This window comes from Dermacentor andersoni, chromosome 4 (genome assembly GCF_023375885.2).
Source record: "Dermacentor andersoni chromosome 4, qqDerAnde1_hic_scaffold, whole genome shotgun sequence".
Classification (NCBI taxonomy): Eukaryota; Metazoa; Arthropoda; class Arachnida; order Ixodida; family Ixodidae; genus Dermacentor; species Dermacentor andersoni.
In genome coordinates this window covers 127,110,918-127,132,167 of record NC_092817.1, presented here as the reverse complement: position 1 = coordinate 127,132,167, position 21,250 = coordinate 127,110,918, and the positions used below count along the sequence as shown (strand labels likewise).

The 21,250-nt window shown below is 47.5% G+C and overlaps 2 protein-coding genes across 2 annotated transcripts in view; one reads left to right on the top strand and one right to left on the bottom strand.

Moving 5' to 3' along the window:
- The window catches only part of LOC126537621 (transmembrane 9 superfamily member 1-like), a 132,678-nt gene extending 121,508 nt beyond the window's left edge, over positions 1 to 11,170 (bottom strand). The window contains exon 1 of the mRNA XM_050184775.2: positions 11,002 to 11,170. Within this exon, the coding sequence (XP_050040732.1) occupies positions 11,002 to 11,079 (78 nt within the window). The 5' untranslated portion in view covers positions 11,080 to 11,170. The remainder of the gene's footprint in view (positions 1 to 11,001) is intronic.
- Positions 11,171 to 11,252: 82 nt separating this feature from the next.
- Positions 11,253 to 21,250, top strand: part of dve (SATB1_N and homeodomain domain-containing protein dve) — a 77,062-nt gene continuing 67,064 nt past the window's right edge. Inside the window, exons 1-2 of the mRNA XM_050184774.2 lie at positions 11,253 to 11,476; positions 14,826 to 15,063. Coding sequence (XP_050040731.1) covers positions 11,387 to 11,476; positions 14,826 to 15,063 — 328 coding nt within the window. The 5' untranslated portion in view covers positions 11,253 to 11,386. The remainder of the gene's footprint in view (positions 11,477 to 14,825; positions 15,064 to 21,250) is intronic.

The window sequence follows — 21,250 nt, the reverse complement described above, 5'->3', positions numbered from 1 at the left end:
CCTCGACTGTATTTCCTTGCCCTTGGCAACCTTCCCTTCTGTTCTCACAGACCACCAGTTTTCTGGTGTATGCATTACATGACCTGCCCAGTTCCATCTTGTCCATCTCAAGTGAAAGATCGGTTACACCGGTTTACTCTCTAACCTCACACCACTGTCTTCCTGTCTCTTTGTGTTATGCTTATCGTTTCTTGTTCCGTTGCTCATTAGGTGGTTCTTAGCTTCTTGTTACACCCCCTTCACTCCCTTTTCTATGCACTCTAAAAAGTTTACACCATATGGGTTCTATTTTCTCCCCAAACAATAATCGTCATCTGTCTTGCCCGCATTTCCTTTCTTTTAACGCTGCCAGCCCGGTACTTCTTAGTCACGAACGGCTTGCGCGTTATCAATGTGACACAGCATTCTCGACAGGAAAGTAGCGAGCGCCGAGTTTTCAAGAAAGGGAACGCAAGCAAGGCAGATGACGATTATTGTTGTGGGACAAATATACACCCCAAAGGGTGCAACAGTTTTCAGAGTGTACCTTCCGCAAAATCAAGCACCCGCCGTGGTTGCTCAGTGGCTATGGTGTTAGGCTGCTGAGCACAAGGTCGCGGGATCGAATCCCGGCCACGGCGGCCGCAATTCGACGGGGGCGAAATGCGAAAACACCCGTGTACTTAGATTTAGGTGTACGTTAAAGAACCCTACGTGGTCGAAATTTCCGGAGTCGTCCACTACGGCGTGCCTCATAATAAGAAAGTGGTTTTGGCACGTAATACCCCATAAAAGAAAGAAAGAAAAAATCAAGCGGAGTCGCCGCCTGGCGGACACTGGCTGAAGCCCGATGGTGTCGATAGGGCGTCGCATCGTCTGCTAGCCGCTACTTGCTAACATGTGCGCGTGCAGCGCGCATATCCTTTAAATTATGTTTGTTACGTGGTTGCAGCACAGTCATAAATGGCGGTATGTATTATTTTTTTAACACTGTATAGACTAATTTGGCTGTACGCTGCAATCATATCAGTGACCGCACGCATGAGAGCGCGCGACGCGTGATCGTTGCGCCCTCCATTCGTTACAGTCATTAAAATGTTATGGCTGCATTGCGATTCAAGCATTTCACAAAGAGCATTTGGCGTCGTTTTAAACAAATGAAGTGGTCGATGCGATACCCGAACGCGGCGCTTTAGCGATTCCTTGTGGCGATGTGTTGATCATTCCGCAATGTTTGTGATAAAACGAAATATCAACGAGGTTGCGCGAGACCACTCAGATGTAGGAAAGGAAATCTCGAGGGCCTATATGATGTCGCAGGATACAGTTTATCTTAGGCGTATAATTGCATGGCTGTGATTGTGGTTGGCAGTTAGGCAACCATTCTTAGTTGTTTCCGAGGGCCCCTTTTATTACGTGGGTATGCCCTTACGCAGAAATAGTTTCGCCTCGATAGTAAATTTTCGCGCTTTGGTACTTTCAGTATCTGCTACAAAAGAGAAGCGGAGAGAAAGTATTGTAGGAGGATGATGCGTAAATATTGCAGTCGTTAGACACATGAAGTCGTAAAGCTGAGTTACTGGCGGCTAATATAATGCGCTCTTCAGCGTGGTGTTAGCTTGACGGGAGGTAGCAGCCATTATTTTCACAAAAAAGAAAACCACAAAGTATGGTTGGCTCCTAAAATAATATGAAATTATTCGCACCATTCTCACGAATGTGAGGGTACGTGAATGGCGCCCTCGCACCATTCTCATGCTTTTATGCAATCATGCAAGATACCCTTGTGATAAAATGCTGTTCCTGCTGTTACCGTGAAGAAAAGGAAAGCGTGCGAAGCCCCACGGCGATCCTGCCACTGCGCTGTCACTCATAGTGCCGTGCGGAATTTTACTAAATTTACTATTCTGTATTTGACAGACAATCGAAAAAGAAGTAAAAGGTACTTATGTGTGCGTTCAACCGGTGAAGTAGCGACACAATAACTAGCTGCTTTAAGTTCAGTGTAGAGGAATACAGTTAAAATTCGATCTAACAAAACCCGATCTAACGAAGAAATTTCCACTCCCCGGCAGGTACCGATAAGGTTAAATGTTGTCATCAAGCCGAATTAACGAAACAAACTTGGTCGAACTCGATTTAACGAAGCTTTTCCTGAAATAAATGAGTAAGAAAAAGCGGTGATTTCTTTCTAATCTTCAGACGGGTTTTTCTTCGAGAGTGCGCTCTAAAGCTAACGCGTTAAAACACCTAGGCGCCCTAGTCGCGGCCCTAACTTTATTTTGAAGAGGCTACACGCCGCGGCGGTCAGGGCTTTCGCTTCAGGATCCATCGCTGAGGACGCTCACACGATTCTCAAGAACAAGATCATCTCTCCGCGCACCATCACGTGGTTTCCGGCTCACCTCGAACCCCAGCTTGACTCGTTTCCCGATCTCAATGACATCGCCCACTCCCAAGCGCGCGCACTAACCCACCGCGCGGGAGCAGGATCGAGCTTGGACTCCGGGGTTCTCGAGTTTCGGGACACTCTCACTACTTTCAGCGAAATTACTACGCACTATCACCTGGGTAGGAGGACTTATCCTCCCCCTCATAGCAAACTGGCTAGACCTCTGGCGTCCACTTCACGCATGCTTCAGACTAAGTGCTATCCAAACCTGGCCCTTTTCCACACGATCACTCCAGAGGCTTTTAGCTTTACTTGCCCCGACTGTGGGGCTGTTAGCAATCTCGCACACATGCTCTGGCGATGCCCCTCGTTACAGGGACCCAATCGCATCACAGAAGAAGAATGGAGCTCTGCCATCCAGAGCTCAGAACTTTCACGTCAAACCTAGGCTGTCCAGAGAGCCCACGATGCGGCGGTTAGGCTCGGCCTACCAGTCCCCACGTGGGAGCGGCCCGCAGCTCTGCCCTAGGGCAAAGCTTCTCAGGACTTTGTAATTAAAGTTCTTTGTCTGTCTGTCTGTCTGTCTGTCTGTCTGTCTGCACGCCGCGCCCATGAACGGAACTGCGCACTAAACACCGCCTCGGTAGGGGCGGCGGTGGTTTCTTTCGTTATTTCACGGTATATGCAACAAATGGCTGCATTAGCGGCATATACGATGCAGCGGTAGCTTTTGCGTGCCGCTACATTATAATTTTAGAATTTCGAAGGATTGAAAGATTCCTTTCTCGATTTTACAAACTTCCTGATTTAACGAAACAATTCGAGCGTGGTCAGCACTTCGTTAAATCGAGTTTCAACTGTACACGAATATTTATAACCAGTGCAAGAACAGAAGAAAGTTGAGTTCCGGAACAGCAGTGCCAAGAGCAAGCCGAACGCCAGCAAAAAAAAAAAAAAAAAAAAAAAGCACCATGCATGTACCGGGACTGAAATTGCGTTTTGTGCTCCTTTCATGTGCAGTAGGAATGTTCCGTGCGTTTCGTGCAAGAAATGTAGCATTGGAGGGCAACATATCATCAGTTCACTGCAGTCAGGGCGTTTCATTGCTCACAGCTAACCGCCGCCGTGTACATTTCGATGAAGCCGCCCAGCGCCCATCCACAGGCGACGGTGCTGCCACCTATAGCCCGATCTCGCGCCCAATAGGATTTTCTCAGCCTTTCCTTTCTCCACACTTCTTGCATAACTACATTTCCTCCTTTAAATTGTTTTCTTTGCCACATTAATGCCATTGTAGTGGATTTTCATTATTTGGCTGCGAAATTCTAGCACAGACATTTTTGCTGGTACTTCCTTTCCAGCCGCCGTCCCAAGGGCAGTCACGCCGCTAACGTGTCCCACTCGAAATTTCTGTGTACCAGGGTACCTGACATAAAATGACGTGCAACAGCACCTGCATGCCTCTCCACCCCCCTCATCTCAACCCTCCCCCCCAGAAAAAAAAGAAGAAACAAAGCTATTCCGGGCTACGACATATTCGCTACCTCTTATAACCTCCGAAATCGGACGACACGAACTGCTGCATCTCGGAGGATATGCGAAACGCCACTAAACGTCTGTTAGATTCAGCCAAGTTTCTCTGCACCTTCTGCACCTAGGCGTTCGATTCTCTGAGGTGCAGCGGTGCACCCTGCACTCCCGTACTCGGTTGAACGGGGTGAAAGGCAAGGCGCCACCGCGGTGCAGTGCACCCGTGAACCTTGCAGCGAGTGGGTGCAGCCCGGCACACCATAACAGGCACTCCCTGCACCTTTTAGTTTGTGGTGCCGTGCACCTTGTTCTGAATCGAACAAACCTTAAGTTACTGCTAGCGACGTCATTGGAGAAGCAGAGCTGCCTTTCCCGCACACACTACGACCCCAATTAAATAAATGAGCGCGTTCAGGGCCCATCGAAACACGACCGCTGCGGTTGTGAACCGAGTACGAGACCTCGTGCTAAGCAGCAAGGTCTCCTCGATTTGGCTGCACCTTTTGCACTAGTTCAGAAAAGTGTCGTGCCAGTGCAGCGCTAGTTCTTGAAGTGTGAGTGTAGCGCGACGCTAGCGCTTTAGGTGCAGCGGTCAAATCGAGGACAAAAGTGCAGAAACAGGCCTTCGTCTGCTGCGACTGGGTGGCTGTGGCTTTTCTTTTGTTGGTGTGTTATTTTGATGGTGTGTCATTATACAGAAAGCATGACCAAGCGTTGTTTCCACACCTTTCTGAATCATATATGGCACAACGTTTCAAACGACTGACCGATGTGGTTTCGCGCAAACTTAACGTCGAGGTAGCGGTAAGCTCGTGAAAATTAATACAAACGACTGTGACCTGAGGGAAAATCCCGGCCTTCAGTGCACTTAGCAGCAGTTGAACCCGGAAAGCGCCCTTAAGAGGAAGCTTTAGCTCGGGTGCTCCTATCTAAATACATGTAAAAAGAGAATTCGTTTTTCTCGGCAACCACTGCACTAATTTTGACGAGGTTTGTTGCATTTAAAAGAAAAACTTAAAGTCTAGTGTCTGTTGGTTTCGAATTTTTGAGTTAGGGCGTCAATCTTTTATTAAGAACTGGCGAAAATCCGAAATTTTCAAAAAACAAAACTGTCTAGTTTACAACTCCTTAACTCCTAAAGAAAAAACAATAATACAATTCTGTGAAATTCATCTAATAGTACATCCAAAGCGGACAAAATTGATGTATTACACATGAATCTCAAAAAATGTAGTAACATGGAAATACAGCTTTTGCAGAACCCTTGTAAACAACGTAACAAATTAACGTAAGATGTAAAATGACATATCGAATTTGTCCGCTTTTAATGATCTAATGGATGCTGTTCACAGAACCGCGATATCTGTTTTTGATACAGAGCTATCAACTTTTAAAAATAGTGCTTCTATTTTTTTCAAGCGGTCAAATATTTGAAAATCGTTTTAAGAAAATTCAAGCCCTAAATAGAAATTCCGCTTCCAACAGTCACTAGAATTCAACTTTCTCTTTCAAATGCAACAAATTTCATTAAAATCGGTCCAGGGGTTATCTCATAAAAACGTTTTTGCGTTTTACATGTATTTGAATAGGCTGCGTCGGAGTTGGGCCCGAGCTAAAGCTTCCTCTTAAAAAGATGAAGACGCTGCGTACACATCCTGAAGAAAACTGGCGTTCGCGCTGCGTTACTAATAGACGACCGCACGCCAAGTTTCATCCTAGACGCCAGCGCTCGTTTCTCCCCTGGCGGAACGATTTCATCTCCAACGGGTGTAGGTTTCCGCCGCCGCTTCCCTAGCGGTCGCGCCCGCGTTAAGGTCGCGCTGCGCGCGAAACGTCTCTTGTTTGCGACGGCGCCTCTTCGGATGACCGGAAATTATTATTGTGTTGTTAACTGTCACGACAGCAATGTAAACACGAAATGGTTGATGCCACCAGTGAAATTCTGCCGATTCACAAGAAAATGGTACGAAAAAAGCAGACGACACACATGGATTACTGCGGTGCGCCGAGCGAAGTAAACAACTGGCAAACGAAGCGAGCTCGTTCATTGATCACTCCTGAGTGTATGACGGTTTTTATATGTAACCCACGTGAATTTAATAATTACTCGGTACATAATCCCTTTATTCATATAAAAACTTTTGTTCGACGAGCGCTTGTCCTGTCTTCTTTCTCGTGTTTCGTTTATGTGTGCTCTGCCCAAGAATGGAAACCACTTCTGTTGTATGCGCTAGCAGTGGCCGAAGTTCACGCGTGCCGAGAAATTGAATATCTGCAAGATGCATTGAACATGACCGGAGTTCATTCCCGCTTCACCACTGCACCGATCCATCGAGTTACTGGACGATACGCGGCCCGCGTCTTGGTCACGCCGGCATTGCTGAAGCAGGAATGATTACTAATACTTTCAACTACCGTCTCTTTAGCACTGTTAAAAAATGGCCAAGCTGTCTACATTGCTGCTTATATTCCATATTGTAGGGGACGCAGTAGTTAAAGTTGTGTGCGCATGTCGTACTTGTGCTATGCAGCGATATATTTTGTTTATTTCCCCACAGTGTCGATGGAAGACCGTTGTCGCCATCAGAGACAACACGGATTTGTAGCAAACATATTGTGAGAAACTGCAAAAATGACTTTAGCTCGTATGTGCCGTATGTATGTGCCGCATCGTATGTGCTGACGATTTTTCCGGTGGTACATACGATGTCGTTTCCAATCACCTGCTCAGCGTCACTTACATGGTTAAGCAGACGCTGCCCTTTCGCCGCATTGCAGCCATAAAAATAATCGTCAAGCCTACCGATCTTCTTAAAGACAAAAAGAAGCGTGTACAGTGTGTTTCACACTTAGGGGAAAACTGGGAACGTATTGCATCGCGATGCGGCAAACAATGCAGTCGTGCGGTGGCAGCAGCTCGAGCTGGCGCAGACGCTCGAGGGGCGGAGTCGTGATCTGCGTCGTCTGCTACGGCGGCGCGCGCTGGCCGCATTGTCGGGAAGCGTGCTACTGTCAGGGGCAGTGTACGTATATTTCTTCACTGTGTGTGCTACCGTAATAAGCAGCAACAAGACGCACCAAGATGTGCGCGCAACGTGTTCAGTCTTTGACTCGAAAGGAAAACAAAGCACTCAACAATGATAACTATGGGAGTCGAACACGATGAAACAAACGGATACGATTAAATGAATGTTTTAGGTTCAGACAATGAGCTGGAAATGGTTTTTCTCGACTATCATTCGCTACACCAGACAGACTCTGCCCGCCGGCGGGGAATTGGACACGTCACGCTCGGAACTTCAGTTAGTATCTCGTCATGTCCCCAGCGGCAGCGATGACAGCGCTCATCCTGGAAGGCAGTGAAGTGCAGAATGACTTGATCAGGGATGTGTTCATTCGCAGCACGTCTCAGTCAGTGACGATGGTGTATCGAAGCCTATCCTCGGGCGACTGATAGAGGGGACGGTGCGCCAGCGATACTTTCAACGAGCCCCAGACATTTTAAATGATGTTGGCGCCCGGGGATTGAGGCGGCCACTCCAAGAGAGTGACTGCGCGCTCTTCTAGTTGGCGTCGCACAACGCATAGTAAAGAATACCGGCTCATTTCACGCCGTAGCGATGAGATCGGCGCCCTGCAACTGATAGTAGAACGTTTCCCGACAATGCGGCCAGCGCGCGCCGCCGTAGCAGGCGACGCCGTTCAAGATCCCGCCCCTCGAGCACCTGCGCGAGCTGCTGCCGCCGCCGGACTCAAGCGCTCGCCGCATCGCGATGCAATGCGCTGCGAGTTTTCCCCTAAATGTGAAACAGACTGTACACCGCCCTTCGAACGAAATCTCCACGCGCACACACGTAGGCACGCACCGCGTGCGGCGCGAAACATGCCAAAACACGCGCAGTGCAGGAGGCAATCAAGGCGGCGCGAACGAGAGATGGGAGAGGGGTACCACCCGCTAATAGAATTTTGCTTCGCATGCGGCGCTCTCAATGCCGGCGCAGCAGCGCCGCTCTCGGTGCCGTTCTTGTCTATAGCAGGCGCCGTCGATGCCGTCTACCAACACCCGCATGGCCACGGAGCCGCATGTGTCGTCTGCTATCAAAAGCCTTGCACTACGTGCACGAGAAAAGGACTTGCGGAGAATCTAGTGCCGAAGTGTACATGAACTCGTGCAGCACGACGTCAAATCGAGTGCCGAAGTGCAGGTGGCGCTAGCTGCACTGGCAAATCGAGTGCTAGAGTGCTGCACCCCCTGAACTAGTGCAGAAAGTGCAGCCAAATCGAGGAGACCTGCAGAATCCCGTGCCGGGTAGTATTTTTAAAGCGCTTAGCTTACTTCTGAAAGTAGCCGCGATTCTTTCGCGTCGAACCCTTTTTTGTGGGCCGATCCAGAAGTGCAGTCTTACACCGCGGTGTCACACGGGGTACTTTCGATGGGGATCGAATTTCTCCATCGGGATTGTCTAACGAAGGTAGGCAATAGGGATCGGGCTTGCTCGCGAAAGTGCCCCGCGTGCGGCAGGTATAACACAGCAGGAAAAAAAGGTGAAATACCACCTGTACCGCTACCGGCGGTACCAAACGGTGGTAAGGGGAGCGTTTTCACATCCTTCCCTCGTACGTGACAGCTAACGTTTTGAGGAAGTTGTCGCTGAATCGCTGCGCCTCTGGTCGAAGAATGCAGACGCTGCACGGAGTTCCGAACTGGTCCTCGAAGTATACCGGTTGACTTCCGCGTACGGGTAAGGCACGGCGGTAAGGAGAGCGCCACCCACAAAAGATAGTGCAAGACAGTGCCACAAATAACCACCTCCCAAATAAGCATGCTAAGTGCATTCTTGAATAGCAACCGACGCCGGACCTTTACTTTTCTCCTAAAATGAAGTTTCACCTTCTCACGCTGCCACACCAGACCCAACTGGCAGCCATGTGGCATCACCGAATGCACATACACGTGTTACGAAACATGCAAGAACGGCTGCTGAAATTCAGACAGCCAACGAAACCCCGTGGTAAGAAAGCGGGACATTTGCCACCACCCGTACGCATCTGCTGCGCTCACACATTTTATTCTCCGACCGTGAGTGTCTGTGTATTTCGCAAATCGAAACCAGAAAACGCTTAAATAGGAAAAAAAGAAGAAAAAAGAAACTTCTTAGTGTGTTTCGAAAATTATGTTCCACCCTTTGAATACCAAATCTACACAGGTATACTGTTGGTGACTGGGATGTCATTGCACTCTATAGAAAATTCGTGTTGCCACGAATGCGTCTCGACCACATAATTTTGGGCTGATATGCAGGAAGTAACAAGAACATTCCTCACCACATAGTGCAAACAGGTACATCCTTTATTCCCGCCTTTTATTAACGCCCGACCGTGGCATATTTAACGAGCGCATAACAAGAGCCCAGATGATTCACTGCATTCGGGCGAGGGAAAAAAAAAAATGCAGAGCGAAACTGTGACATGCAAAAATTGCATCCGACTTTGGAGGACTTGGGTGAAATGGCATAAGAGTGCGAGCACTTGTTCATTTTCCGTCTGCGCCAGTTTTATGGCCAAACCCGAAACCTAAACCGCAGGTACGAGATCACTCCATACTATAAAAGACACAGCCCCAGCCTGGGTCTCCCGTTCTCGGCCGTGCATGTCGTTCCCCGCTGCCTCAACAACAGAGGCAGCTCGTAAGTAAAACTCCACCCACACGAAGCGACGCATTCACACAGCTGCGAGCGGCTCGTTCGAGACGCCTTTTGTCTCCTTGGCAGTTCGCTCTAAGCCTCCTGTAAATTGCGCTTCTCGGCTCAGCTATAGGCAGTGCGTAAGGCGCGCTCTCTCCCATCATCCTCTTTGTTGAACCTGGCGTCTTCGGAGCTGTAAACTTCTCTGAAGTATGGGCGCGCATCAGTGAAGCCGTCGAGACGTACTAGCAACGTGAGCGAAGCTGACGCCGAGGCACATAAAAACCGGCTCACGCCCTTCCCGAATATAAGGGGCGCTTTTCAAACGGCTGAATGTTGTTGCAAAAAGGCTTCGGCAAACGGTACACTTTCCTCTTAACTGTTCCACTCGACAAAACCAAAACCCACTAACAAATATAGAGAAATACGGAAGGAAGACTAGAACGGCTCATAGAGCGCGACTACGGTAGCAACGTTATACTCCACGTGTCAAAATAAAACGGCCTTCTCCGCGGCACACGACCGCTAACGGAAATGCGGTAGCTGCTACGTTACGGCGACGACGAAGACGTCGCGCGAGGCAATTCCGCAGAAATCCGGACGCCCGGCAATTAATAAAAGACGGGGTACACGAGAGACGCGCCTGAATTACGACGCAAGAGCCGGCGTATGTCGGCCAAGCGAAACCTCCCTTCTCACCACACTGACAGTTTTGAACTGCGGAGAATGCGCGCCGCACAGCTTTAGCGCGACGTGTAGCCAGCTACCGGTTCGCGAGGCAGAGTAAAAAGTCGTTCATGACAAGCGCGAAAGCGTACGAAAAAGAAAATTGAGAGATTGAGATGAGCAGGCCGACTAAAAGAAAAATAAGGAACATTGCGCCTCATCGCGAACGACGATTAAATTGAAACAGCTCCCAGCCAACGTAAACACACTGGCTGCAAGGCGGCGCCTTCGCGTTTAATAGTGACTCAAACCCCCAAATCACAAACTCTTCGAGGGCTAAAGAGGCGGCTAGTGACATCGAGATGAGCTGTCAATAAATCACAACGACCGAATGAGCCCCGAACGATTGTTCATCGTCGCTGCGTGGAGTAGGAGATGCGCAATCAAACGACGCCGATTCGCGCTGAAGGAGCGCGAGAAACCCCTTGACGACGAAGGGAAAGAGAGAGAGAGACCGTAACGAGCGGCGATGTTTGACGAACCGTATCTGAGAGTCAACAGAAAGCGGGCGTACCCTTTTGTGGGTTGCACGACGACGATGAGAAGGAAATAAAATGCATACAAATAGCCCCCTCCGAAGACACGACGGCGACGTCGATCGCACTCGCTGGAAACACACATAAATAGGCTTAAACTCGCGGACGTGGCTCAATAATGATGCTGAGGTGCAGTTTCAAGACTTCAGCTTACCTGATCGCCATCATTAAACGCTCCCGCGATGACAAGACCCGAACAAATACAAAACAACGTCACCACATATCGTCCCATGGTTGTATCGGCCACTTTTTCGCTTTTGCCCTCGGACACACCACCGCACACACAGCTGAGCGAGGGCGAAAGCTCTATTGTATCACTCCGCGGTCGTAGTTACAAGTAACGATAAACTCGCAAACAAATCCATACGTATCTTCAAAGTTGTAGGAGACGCTAAAAATACATGTTTTATCCGAGTTTGGCTTTTATCGTTGGTGCCAGAACAATAGTTATAAGGAACTATTTTTTCAAGCGTAGTAGAGTGAACATGTCGGCTTGAGGCAGGAGTGGCGTTGTGTCAGAGAACTCATATTTGCTCAGAATGGACTTCCAGTCGGCCATGGAAACTTTTGCAGAAGCATGGGTCGCCGCTAACACACAGACGCCACTCACAGAGGCCGCGGAAGCACAGGTAAGCTGTTCTTACTGTAATCCCAGCCCCGTAGAACACCACCGCGCGGGTAGCCATGCCCCGGAAAGCACCTTGGACATTTCTCGCTATCACCGAACGCCGATTGGACTTTCCTTTTTGCCCTTGATTACTTTATCGTTTCGAATAACCCCTTCGACGAAGGTGTCCGGTCTTTCGTGCCGAGTTATCGAGTGGCTTCGCGCTCGGCGCTGCACCGAGAAAAACCCAAGATCGCGAATTAAAAGCGGCTGACAAGTCTGCTCGTCGCCGTGGTGACATTACCAAGTTGTAGGCGTGCTCTTCCCTCCGCTTTTCTTTCTTTACGGGTGCGTTCGCGCTAAGCCGTCGTGTGACATCCGTGTCTGCCGGATGGATGGGCAGGGCCTGTAGCCCGCCTAGAAATGCTTTACCACACCATCGATTGCATTTCGACGACAGTGCGAGAACATGTTGTGAGTGCGCCGCGATATATTAGCGGTGCGGTAGCTCCGCGACCGGCTTTATTTACATCGGAAGATGGGCTCCGTTTTAGATATCGATCATTCGTAATAGGCACGATTCGGGCCTCCCCTGCTACTCGGCATCTTTCTCTTGTCCCCCGGCCGCGCATTCGGCGATTCCTTTCGCCGCTGATCAACCCGTTAGGACTAGGACTTTGTCACACGGGAGTTCCGGTATCGCAGCCAGCCAATGCGCCGCGCGGCTGTGACTTCCCGCTTCGCATCGAATATCCGCCGCGACCAGCGTCGTCTCTTTTAACTTTCCGCTTGTAGTTGCCCGTTGCTAGAATAATCGCCTCTTCAGAATGCGTGTGGGCACCAGCCGTGTTTATGTGGTCGTTTGATCGCAGCTTGCGAGTTCGTGCGACGTAATTCCTAGCCAGGATGGTCCCGTAACTGGCTTCGCCGAAGTGAACGTTTGAGCATGCTTCGGGCCCGGGCGTCGGTGTAGTTTCGCCCGTGTGGGGACGAGAACGCGGGCGTCGTCAGTTATTTAAATATTGTGTCGTGCGCTATCTGAAACGCAGATCTCATCTGGTTCTGTTTTCAACTTGTGGGCCCCAGACCTCGCGTTTGCATTTTCTTTTTGAGATTGCGACTGACATGCGTGTTCTGCGGAATGGAATTGGCGCATTTTCAGCCTGTCGCGTAGCTGTTATTTGACAAGTTACTGTTCTACCAGAGTAAGATTGGAGCGATACTATAAAACAACGGTTCGCAATGTTATACTATAATTACTTCTGTTCTGTTTAAGGCAAAAAGTTCGCAGCGGTTCTTAAATATAGAGAATCAACATTTTGCTCTCTGTTTCGGACCATTGCAGTATGGCCCAGTTTTTTTACTCATCCTTATGTGCACCTAATTGCCGCCAGATATTCCATCCACTTTAGTGATATCATTCCTGTCTTTACTTAATATAGAAGGCTCAGTTTCTGTGTCTGGTATCAGGTACTGGGTGCGTTTGTGCTTTGAAAATGTAGGAATTAATGATCGAGGATTCCCAGGCGCAAGTTCATGTCATATGCGAAGACGACATTTGTAATTAAGCATGGTTTAGTGAACATAACCTTTGCTTCAAAAATGTTCCTGAAAGTGCATTCTTGAGGTATTCTCCAGTGACTATTCAGCACCTTAGTTGCATTACTATTTCTTGTCCCATTGTTTCCATCACTCAATTTTAATATTAAATGTCCTTTCTTTCCCCTTCCCCAATTCTAAGCACCATATAGATATGTCCCACATATTGCAGCCTATGCCTGCATCCAAAAAGTTGTAAATGAGGTCCTAACATATCAGTTGCGTTATTTCGTACAACTCATATATTCTGCTACTGTATATCCTTTTAATCTAGTGTATTGAGATTGAGCAAAGCTTAGCTGGCATCGCTGAGTGCTGCCATACATATAGCTCAATTTATCTTTGTTTGCACAAGCATCTTGTTCAAATTATGTATTTGACATTCCAACTTGTCGGATTGACCTGGGAAGAAAAAAAAAAAAAAAGGGGGGATGCAGCACATTATAGTGTTGAAGTACCACATTAGTTTTGTAGTTCGACTGTTTGATATATTCCTCCCCTAACACCATATTAGATGGTTCAAAGTATTGAAATTGAAAATATATGTATATATATTTGTTTTTTTTTTGTAGCTGTTACATATTCGAAAGAAGTTATCGAGGTCATGTGAACACCTTTGCCAAACTTTTCCTAAATGCCAAGGATATTGAGCCCCTGTTTAGCTTTGCGCTGTTTTGCCGATTAATGTGGTCACATCGGATCGCATGTAACTGTAAGTAATGCTTGTATATAATTGTATACAAGTTCGCTAGCTTTATACACCTGTGAAATTTGTCGTAATTGCACTGGCATCATGCAGAGAACTTCGAATGTTTAGGGCAAATGCAACTGCGATGATGGTTTGGTGACGCTGCCCTTGCCCTTTGCAATGAGTTGGTGTAGTTCACCCACGTTTCCCAAGCCAGCTAAACACGAAGACCTTCCTGCAGAGTTGAAAACATTCAATGGCACAGTGCTCCAGACTGCCGCCGCCAGTACCCAAGGCGTCTCTTGGTTGACTCAACTGCACAACAGCCTTCTTCCATCTTGAACCTTAATGCGGTAGGCAGTGCCAACATGTATACTGGCAGAATAATACCACTACACTCAAGGACCACATGACTGAGTGTTTCCTCCTGCTTTGGACAGGTGGAGCATGTCCCGATTCAACACAGATTCAACATGTCCTTATTCAACACCACAGATGCACTGAGGTTGAAATGCCATTCCCATGTTTTTCAACAGTTAGGGTGCTGTTATGAGGAACTGGGGGTTAAGTTTTAACAGGTGTCAGAGTGGGCCATGGAAAAAAAATTTCTGCTCTTTAGTTTGCACCCATTTTTCGGTAGTGCTTTCTGTCATGGTTATGTTGGCGAGCCTGTACAGGCATGTTTCAATGCCCCTTGGTCCCACCGTTTGCAATGCTACTTATAGGCCCTGTGCACTGAAAAACTGCATGCTGAGTACGCCAAGCTTTTGGGTTTCAGTGCATTTTATTCACTTATGATTAGATGGTGTGAGTGATGTGTCTGTTTAACACGCCTTGTTCCTTTTCCCTGTACTGAGCACTTGCATCTGCTTCCTTAAGTTGGGTATAAATGAGAGGTGTCTATGCTTTGGAGCAAACTCCACAACAGGTGTGATTGCAGAACTCTGTGCACCTGTGCCTTTCAGGAACAATGTGCATTTGGCCTGAGCCCACTTTCCTCAGCCACACAAACTTGAGATCATGGCTGCACTGTCAGTAGGTTTCCTCTGTGTTTTCATTAGGCTGCACATTCTCTACTTATCAGAGCCTGGCAGTGGTGCCCCCGAGCGCTGGCGTGGCTCCTCCTCCGACAGGCGGTGGAACGCCCTCCAGCGGGGGAGCTGGGGCGTCCGGGGTCGGGGGTCAGCCCGGTGCGCCCAGAGCCCCCTCTTCACCCCCGCCTTCGTCCCTGGCTGCCCACGGCTCGCCCGAGGATCAGGACCGCAGCAGCAGCAGCTGTGAGGCGCTGGCTCCCACCAGGCCACCCCCTCCCTCACTGGCCGGTGAGTGGTGCCATTGCTGCAGCTCTAGTGTGACTGTACCCTTTGGTCAATCACTTTCGGCACTTGCTGCAGCGATTCAGCGGTGGGGATGTTCTGCTGCAAAGCTCAAGTCCATGGCCTGAGCCTCTCACTGTGGTGGCCACATTCTAAGGGGGGTGGAATACGGAACCCCTTGTGTAATACAGAACCCCTCGTGTAATATTAGCTGCACTTGTAAGCGCCTGACACAGGTTTGAATACCCGGCATGTAGATTACATGACAATGACGCGACTGAGTCTGCAAAATATTACAGTTCTGTACACGGCGAGAAGACCTGAAAATTCGGATGAAAGACCGCGTGGCCTTATTCTTGCAGCAGGCACTCTACTCACCAGCAAAGAGGACATCACAGAGCTGCCTGCTAAATGAAAAGTCCCACTTGCAATGTTGGAGATTACAATGGTGTGTTGTGCATAATTCCAGGAGCAAATTGAACAACACATATATTCTGGTAAAGGCGTGTGTGTGAAACCACAACCAGAAATTCGCTTCTCGCAACAAGAAAGGAACTGAAAAAAGGACGTGGGTCCTATGACTTCGACCCTTGGTTCTAGTGTGGGACAAGGAAGACGAGGAATGTTGCTTGTTGATGCCGGTCAGGGCAATGGGAGAGAGCCTTTGTTATAGGGAAGGTTGCTCACTTCCTTTTACTGACATGCAGCTACACTTCAGCTGTCTCAGCTATTACTAAACTATTTTGTGAAATTCCTGGGACAGCGTTTTACAAAACCCAGTATATACCAAACCCTTCTGATGGGAGGTGATTGAGAAGTACTTTAAAAATCTTTGTTGTGCAAATTAATCTGGAATATTTGCACTAAAATGTCCCCCGTAAACGGTCCTTAAACCGTGGGCATCTTTGGAACATTAGTCTTAGTCAAGAAAGTTACCTTTTTTCAACATACCAGCTTTCACTGAACTTCATAAGAGGGAACTGTGGCACTGGGGACATTTTACCAGAGTGGAAAGTGGGATTAATTTAGACATTTTAAAATTTGCACACAGCTTTGTGGTTTCAATTTGGAGGATTAATGAGTTGGGTTCGCTTCTGCCTGGTGCGCATACCATCTTGCTGCAGCTTGGTAGTTTTCCGCTGTCGCCCTGCTGCTGTGCAGAATCGCATAGGTGTCTTTATTTTGTATACCTCTTGTGCTGCAGTCACCTAAAACTGCAGGGGCTTCTGCTGTCTGTACAGTCTACTGCAGTGAGCGTGGGGACTGGCTCACTACTTTCGACCTTTGCATCATTGGGTTTCCGAAAACAAATACTCCATGCAAATGATAATTTGAAGAGAAGCAATTTGTTACAAAGGCTTCTTGTGGTTGCGCTTCAAGAAAATACAAAAATTAGTTTCATTATTGCAACAATATAGTTTCTGTACTTGCTGTCAATACTAAGTGATCTGCTTTTGCGGTAATCCATGTAGACGTCTGCTAGCACATTTTTTCTCTGCGGAGCATTTTTGAAGACTCCATTTGAACAATGCTTACACAGCCACAGCAGAAGCATATTACAAAGTGCCTGTTCCAGTAGCTGCCGCCACGTCTTGATACCGTTTACATACTGGCACAGTGCGATGTCTCTGTATCACAACCCACAGTTGGGACCTTGGTCACTTGCTTTCAGGGAGCACGTGGTCGTGAAAACAGTGGGAGCCACATTGACTTACACAAGACTCATTCTTGCCGTTTTACAGCGCAGAGCCCATACTGTGGCTTCACGATAAACTGTTTGCGTAGCAGCAACACGAGGGAAGACAGTTCTCTTGCAACTTTTACGTGACCACCTAAACGGTGCTGCTATCATGGGGCACAACATTATATGCAGTGCTTTGCTGTATCAAAAGGTGCGCACTCATGGCAACGCATCTGACAGATTGGCAACTTGTGCAGACACTGGCAAACAGTGTGCCTGCTTGAAAATTTGTCGTCACAACCACTTTTACTGGCTGACGAAATTTGTGACCGACAGTATTTTCGCCACAATTGTGTGACAACTAAGATGTGAACGCTGTCCACCTGCACTCCCATAGGGACTACCCCATCAAGAGCGAAGCCGAGGTGGGATAGGGATGACGACGGATAACATGAGCCAGGGTTCGTGGTGCTTTGAGAGTGCAGCATCACGAAAGAGAGGAGAAGGAGGCAATGGCAGTGAGAGAAGTAGTATTAGCGCTGTAAGCAGGTTTGAGACATTTCAGCGCTATAACGTAACTAGTGCCCTGCCATGGCTGTGTCAATAAGGATGCGTGCTCTCAACTCCTGTATTCACAAATGAAGTCTGACTTGAAGCTCTTCTTTGGCTTCACCAAGTATAAGACGGCGTCACTCGTCAACTAAATTATAGATACTACAATACAGCGATACCTCTCTGTGGTTTCCATAATGAGGATTTGCTGGAGAAACGCATTCCCAGATTGGATTAGAAATGAACAAATTCGAGTTCCAGTAGCTCATTTCTCATAACAGACTGTCCATACCACATGGGCTCAAGGCAACATTGAGGGGAATGCTTAAGACAGGGCCATTTGGGAGTTTTCCAGCGAATTTTATAGGGAAGTTGAAGTCTCTTCAACCTCAACCCTATGGTGAACCCTTTTTATTCTCATGTCCCTAGCTTTTGATTTCGAAGGGAAAGCGGGCTTTTTGTGGTACAAACATGGTGTGCTTCTTATCTTAGTTGCCCTTCAGCCCGAAGGACTACTACTGGCAGGCCTTGTGGCAGCGGTGGTGTAGTTGACTCATTGAGGTATGATTTGGTATCTAAAATGTACACTTTCATTAGCCATTTGTCACGCATATACTCATATTTCAAGTGTCAATATATCTGCCCTATCTGAAACCTCACTTTACGCTGACCAAAATTTTATTGCAGTTGGCCTTTAAGTGTTTCTTTCTTTCTGAAAGTGATTCATGGTAGAGAAGAGGTAGAGAAATGGTTGAAAAAAATGTTAAATTAGTCATTAAAATGGTCAAAGAGGAAGCTGCCCTGTAAGCGCACTTCTCAGGGTGCAGTCGGCTCTTCTGTGGAGGAAGCTATACTGGTCCACCCATTATATGTGGCCTCCAAGCAGCAGCAAAGGCTAAGTGCATCGAAGCATTGCAGTCAAAGAGGAGATTTAGGCACCCACATAAGACGGAAGGAGGGATGGAAAAGGTGAACATTGCCTGCTATTTCACCATGATGTACACTGTGCGAGTTTGTCAATGCAGGCTGCCGACATCAAAAGAGCCCACACCACTTCCCACGTCCCATCCGCTGTGGCACTTTGTGGTGTGCGCGCTCATTCAGGGCAACTGCATACTCTGCCGAGGCCCAAGAAAAGCCTAGCGACACAACACATTTCTGAGTCCGCTCTTATTGCCAAACTGTCTCCTATAAACCCGAAAGCCCCCTTGTTTGGCTAATTTACACAGGTACTGTCTGCTTAAATACATATGCGAACAATTCCTGAACTACAGCAATGCATTGTTCTTTTTTTTTTTTTCAGGCTCGCCTGCATTTCTCATAGGGTGTTAATTCACACTTCAAAACGTACACCACGCTTTGAAACTTATTACGGAGAGCAATTACATGTTTCACTTCCATTAGTTACATGGAACAGGCATTCTCATCTGTAATATTCTGTTTGCGTGTAATTTTATGCTGACAGCACATGCACATAGCAGCATCTCCGTGTACAAGGGCAAAGGGATAATTTGTCAAGTTTGTTCAAGTAAAAGTCTTACCATATTGACTCGATTCTAACGTGCCCTCGATCGTAACGCGCATCTGTTTTACGTGACCAAAAAAAAGGGGGGGGGAGAAACACCCTCCACTGTAACACACACCCGTTTTCCTTGACCTAAAGAAAGAAAAGTCCTTTACAGTACCGCACACCTCATTCTTTCATACAGAAATACAACTTTCTCTCATTGAAAAAAAACAAAGATTTACTCTAAAGTTGCGATAAATAAAAAAGTCGCAGTTTCACACGAAAGGCGAAGCATCCATTACGATAGCAAATTCGTAGACAGCTATACGAAAAGTAAGGATAGCAATTTTATCGGCCGTATAAACTTCTAATTCACTTACTAACCAAGTTAACAAGCATGGTGTCACGTACACACAAGCATGAACACATTTCACTCAATGACCGCGGAAACTCTCTAAACGCAGGAGTGAGGAAGTGCGGTAGCAGGAGCGAGGGAATTGACCTTTGTGCGGCCTCTTGCTTCAATGTAAACTCAGCAACGAGAACACAGCGTGGTGCACCTAGATACATAGACTCCTGTCTCCGCCGCAGATCACTTTCAAGATAGGGTCCGTGCCGTACATAGCAGCCGCCGGGGTAGAACGCCTCTCCTGTTTGCGCCAGTCCCGCATGCAAGTTTCGGGAACTCCGAACACCCGTGATGCGGCCTGATTTTCGTCAGTCTCCAATCACGTGATCATTTTCCTTTTAATTGTGACATCGTGATGAACTCTGCATTTCTTTGCAGTTGGCACTTCCATGCTGATAGGGCAAACGCAGAAAACAGGAAGATGGATGGTGCACTAACCTAAGCCAAAGGAAGCATTGCCTAAGCACACATATTACAGCAGATGGAGAAAGCTACGGCAGCTAGGCTCGAAGTGCGTACGAGGCGACCATTTTGAAATGCCGATGGCGATGTGGTAACACAGATTTGGGGTCGTACTCGAGTCTAATGCGCATGCAATTTTTGGACCCGTTTTATCGGAAGAAAAGTGCGCGTTAGATTTGAGTAAATAGGGTATACATAAACCCATTGATAAAGCTTGCTGCTTCATGGTGTTGATTCTTCAACTTGGATAGCAACACCATCACATGGCACCAAAATTGTACATCATCTTTTTTTTCACGGCTCTGTTTGTCACAGGGTATAATATAATCAAGTAAATGTGTGGAGAGCCTTCTTCAGAAGTTGGAAAAGAGGCGTGTGTTTTTTGTTGTCAGTCGTGATACGATTGCTTTGCACAAAGTAGTGTGAATTTTTTTCAGAATCTGTTATCAACGTGAAAGTTAATGGATCATTGGTATATGGTGCAGCGGGCATTCGCCATAAAAGATAAGAGCTGAATTTTTTCGATTGTCACTTGGGGTTTGATATTAAAGGCGATAGAAGCTGATCTCCGTGGGTATCGTCATGGGGTATTCGAACGTTATGAAGTGAACAGGTGACTTTTAGAGGTAATATTGTATGACAAAACATCCAACATGACACCTCATTGCAGATACAGGCATCCTGTACTTGCACAGCTTCATGAACCAGTAGTAACTTGTATTGCATTTGAGTTTGTTAAGACGGTGCCCCTTCCCGCTCACCACGCCACATCGCAAATTTTGGTTATATGGGGGAAGTTGTTGGGACGTTCTACCGCAACAATCTTTCAAATTAGTTCATTAATAGCAGAGATATAAATATATGAAATGCCGCGAAGCCATGATTTTGGGAGGCGGGCATCACTGCCAACATACACACTCTCTTCACTTGCCCCGTCTAGCCTCTGCAAATGAAATTCCTTTCTTGCATTCTCCCATACGGGAGCCGGGGGATCGCGTGACAAATACGTCGCGGGTCCCGCCCCCCCCCCTTTTTTCTCCGCCCCTCTCTTGCATTTTTGTTGCATGGCGCACTTCTGGATACGGTCTTTTGTGCAAATGGTTGCGTTCGTTTTGTTTTGAACAGCGCATGATTTTGCGTGCTCTGCTCGAGAACGCCTGATCAGTGCCACATTCACGAGCAATGAGGCAGGCGTGAGAGGATGAACGAGCATGATCGCGGTGCTGAAACACAGTAGAAAATGAGATAGTTTCATTCTCTGCGTTGCGCGTCTACACGATGTGGGAACAAGCAGACGAAACAGAATACATCTCTCTTGCTATGGTACGAAGTAAAACAAAAAACACATAGACATCTAGTTTGTATGTTTTATTATTTCTCTAAACTTTAATTTGTCTATTGAAGCAACAGATTAAGCAAGTAACCGATGTTGCCTTGAATAAATCTCGAAATCACATGTCACTACGAGCGAGGTCATAGCACTGCCATGTACGTAGGTGTACTTATGTGACATATGTCGACTCTCTGGCTGGGAGCGCGGTGCCCGCAAGGAGTAGGGCAAACGGCATTTGGTTTTTAAGCT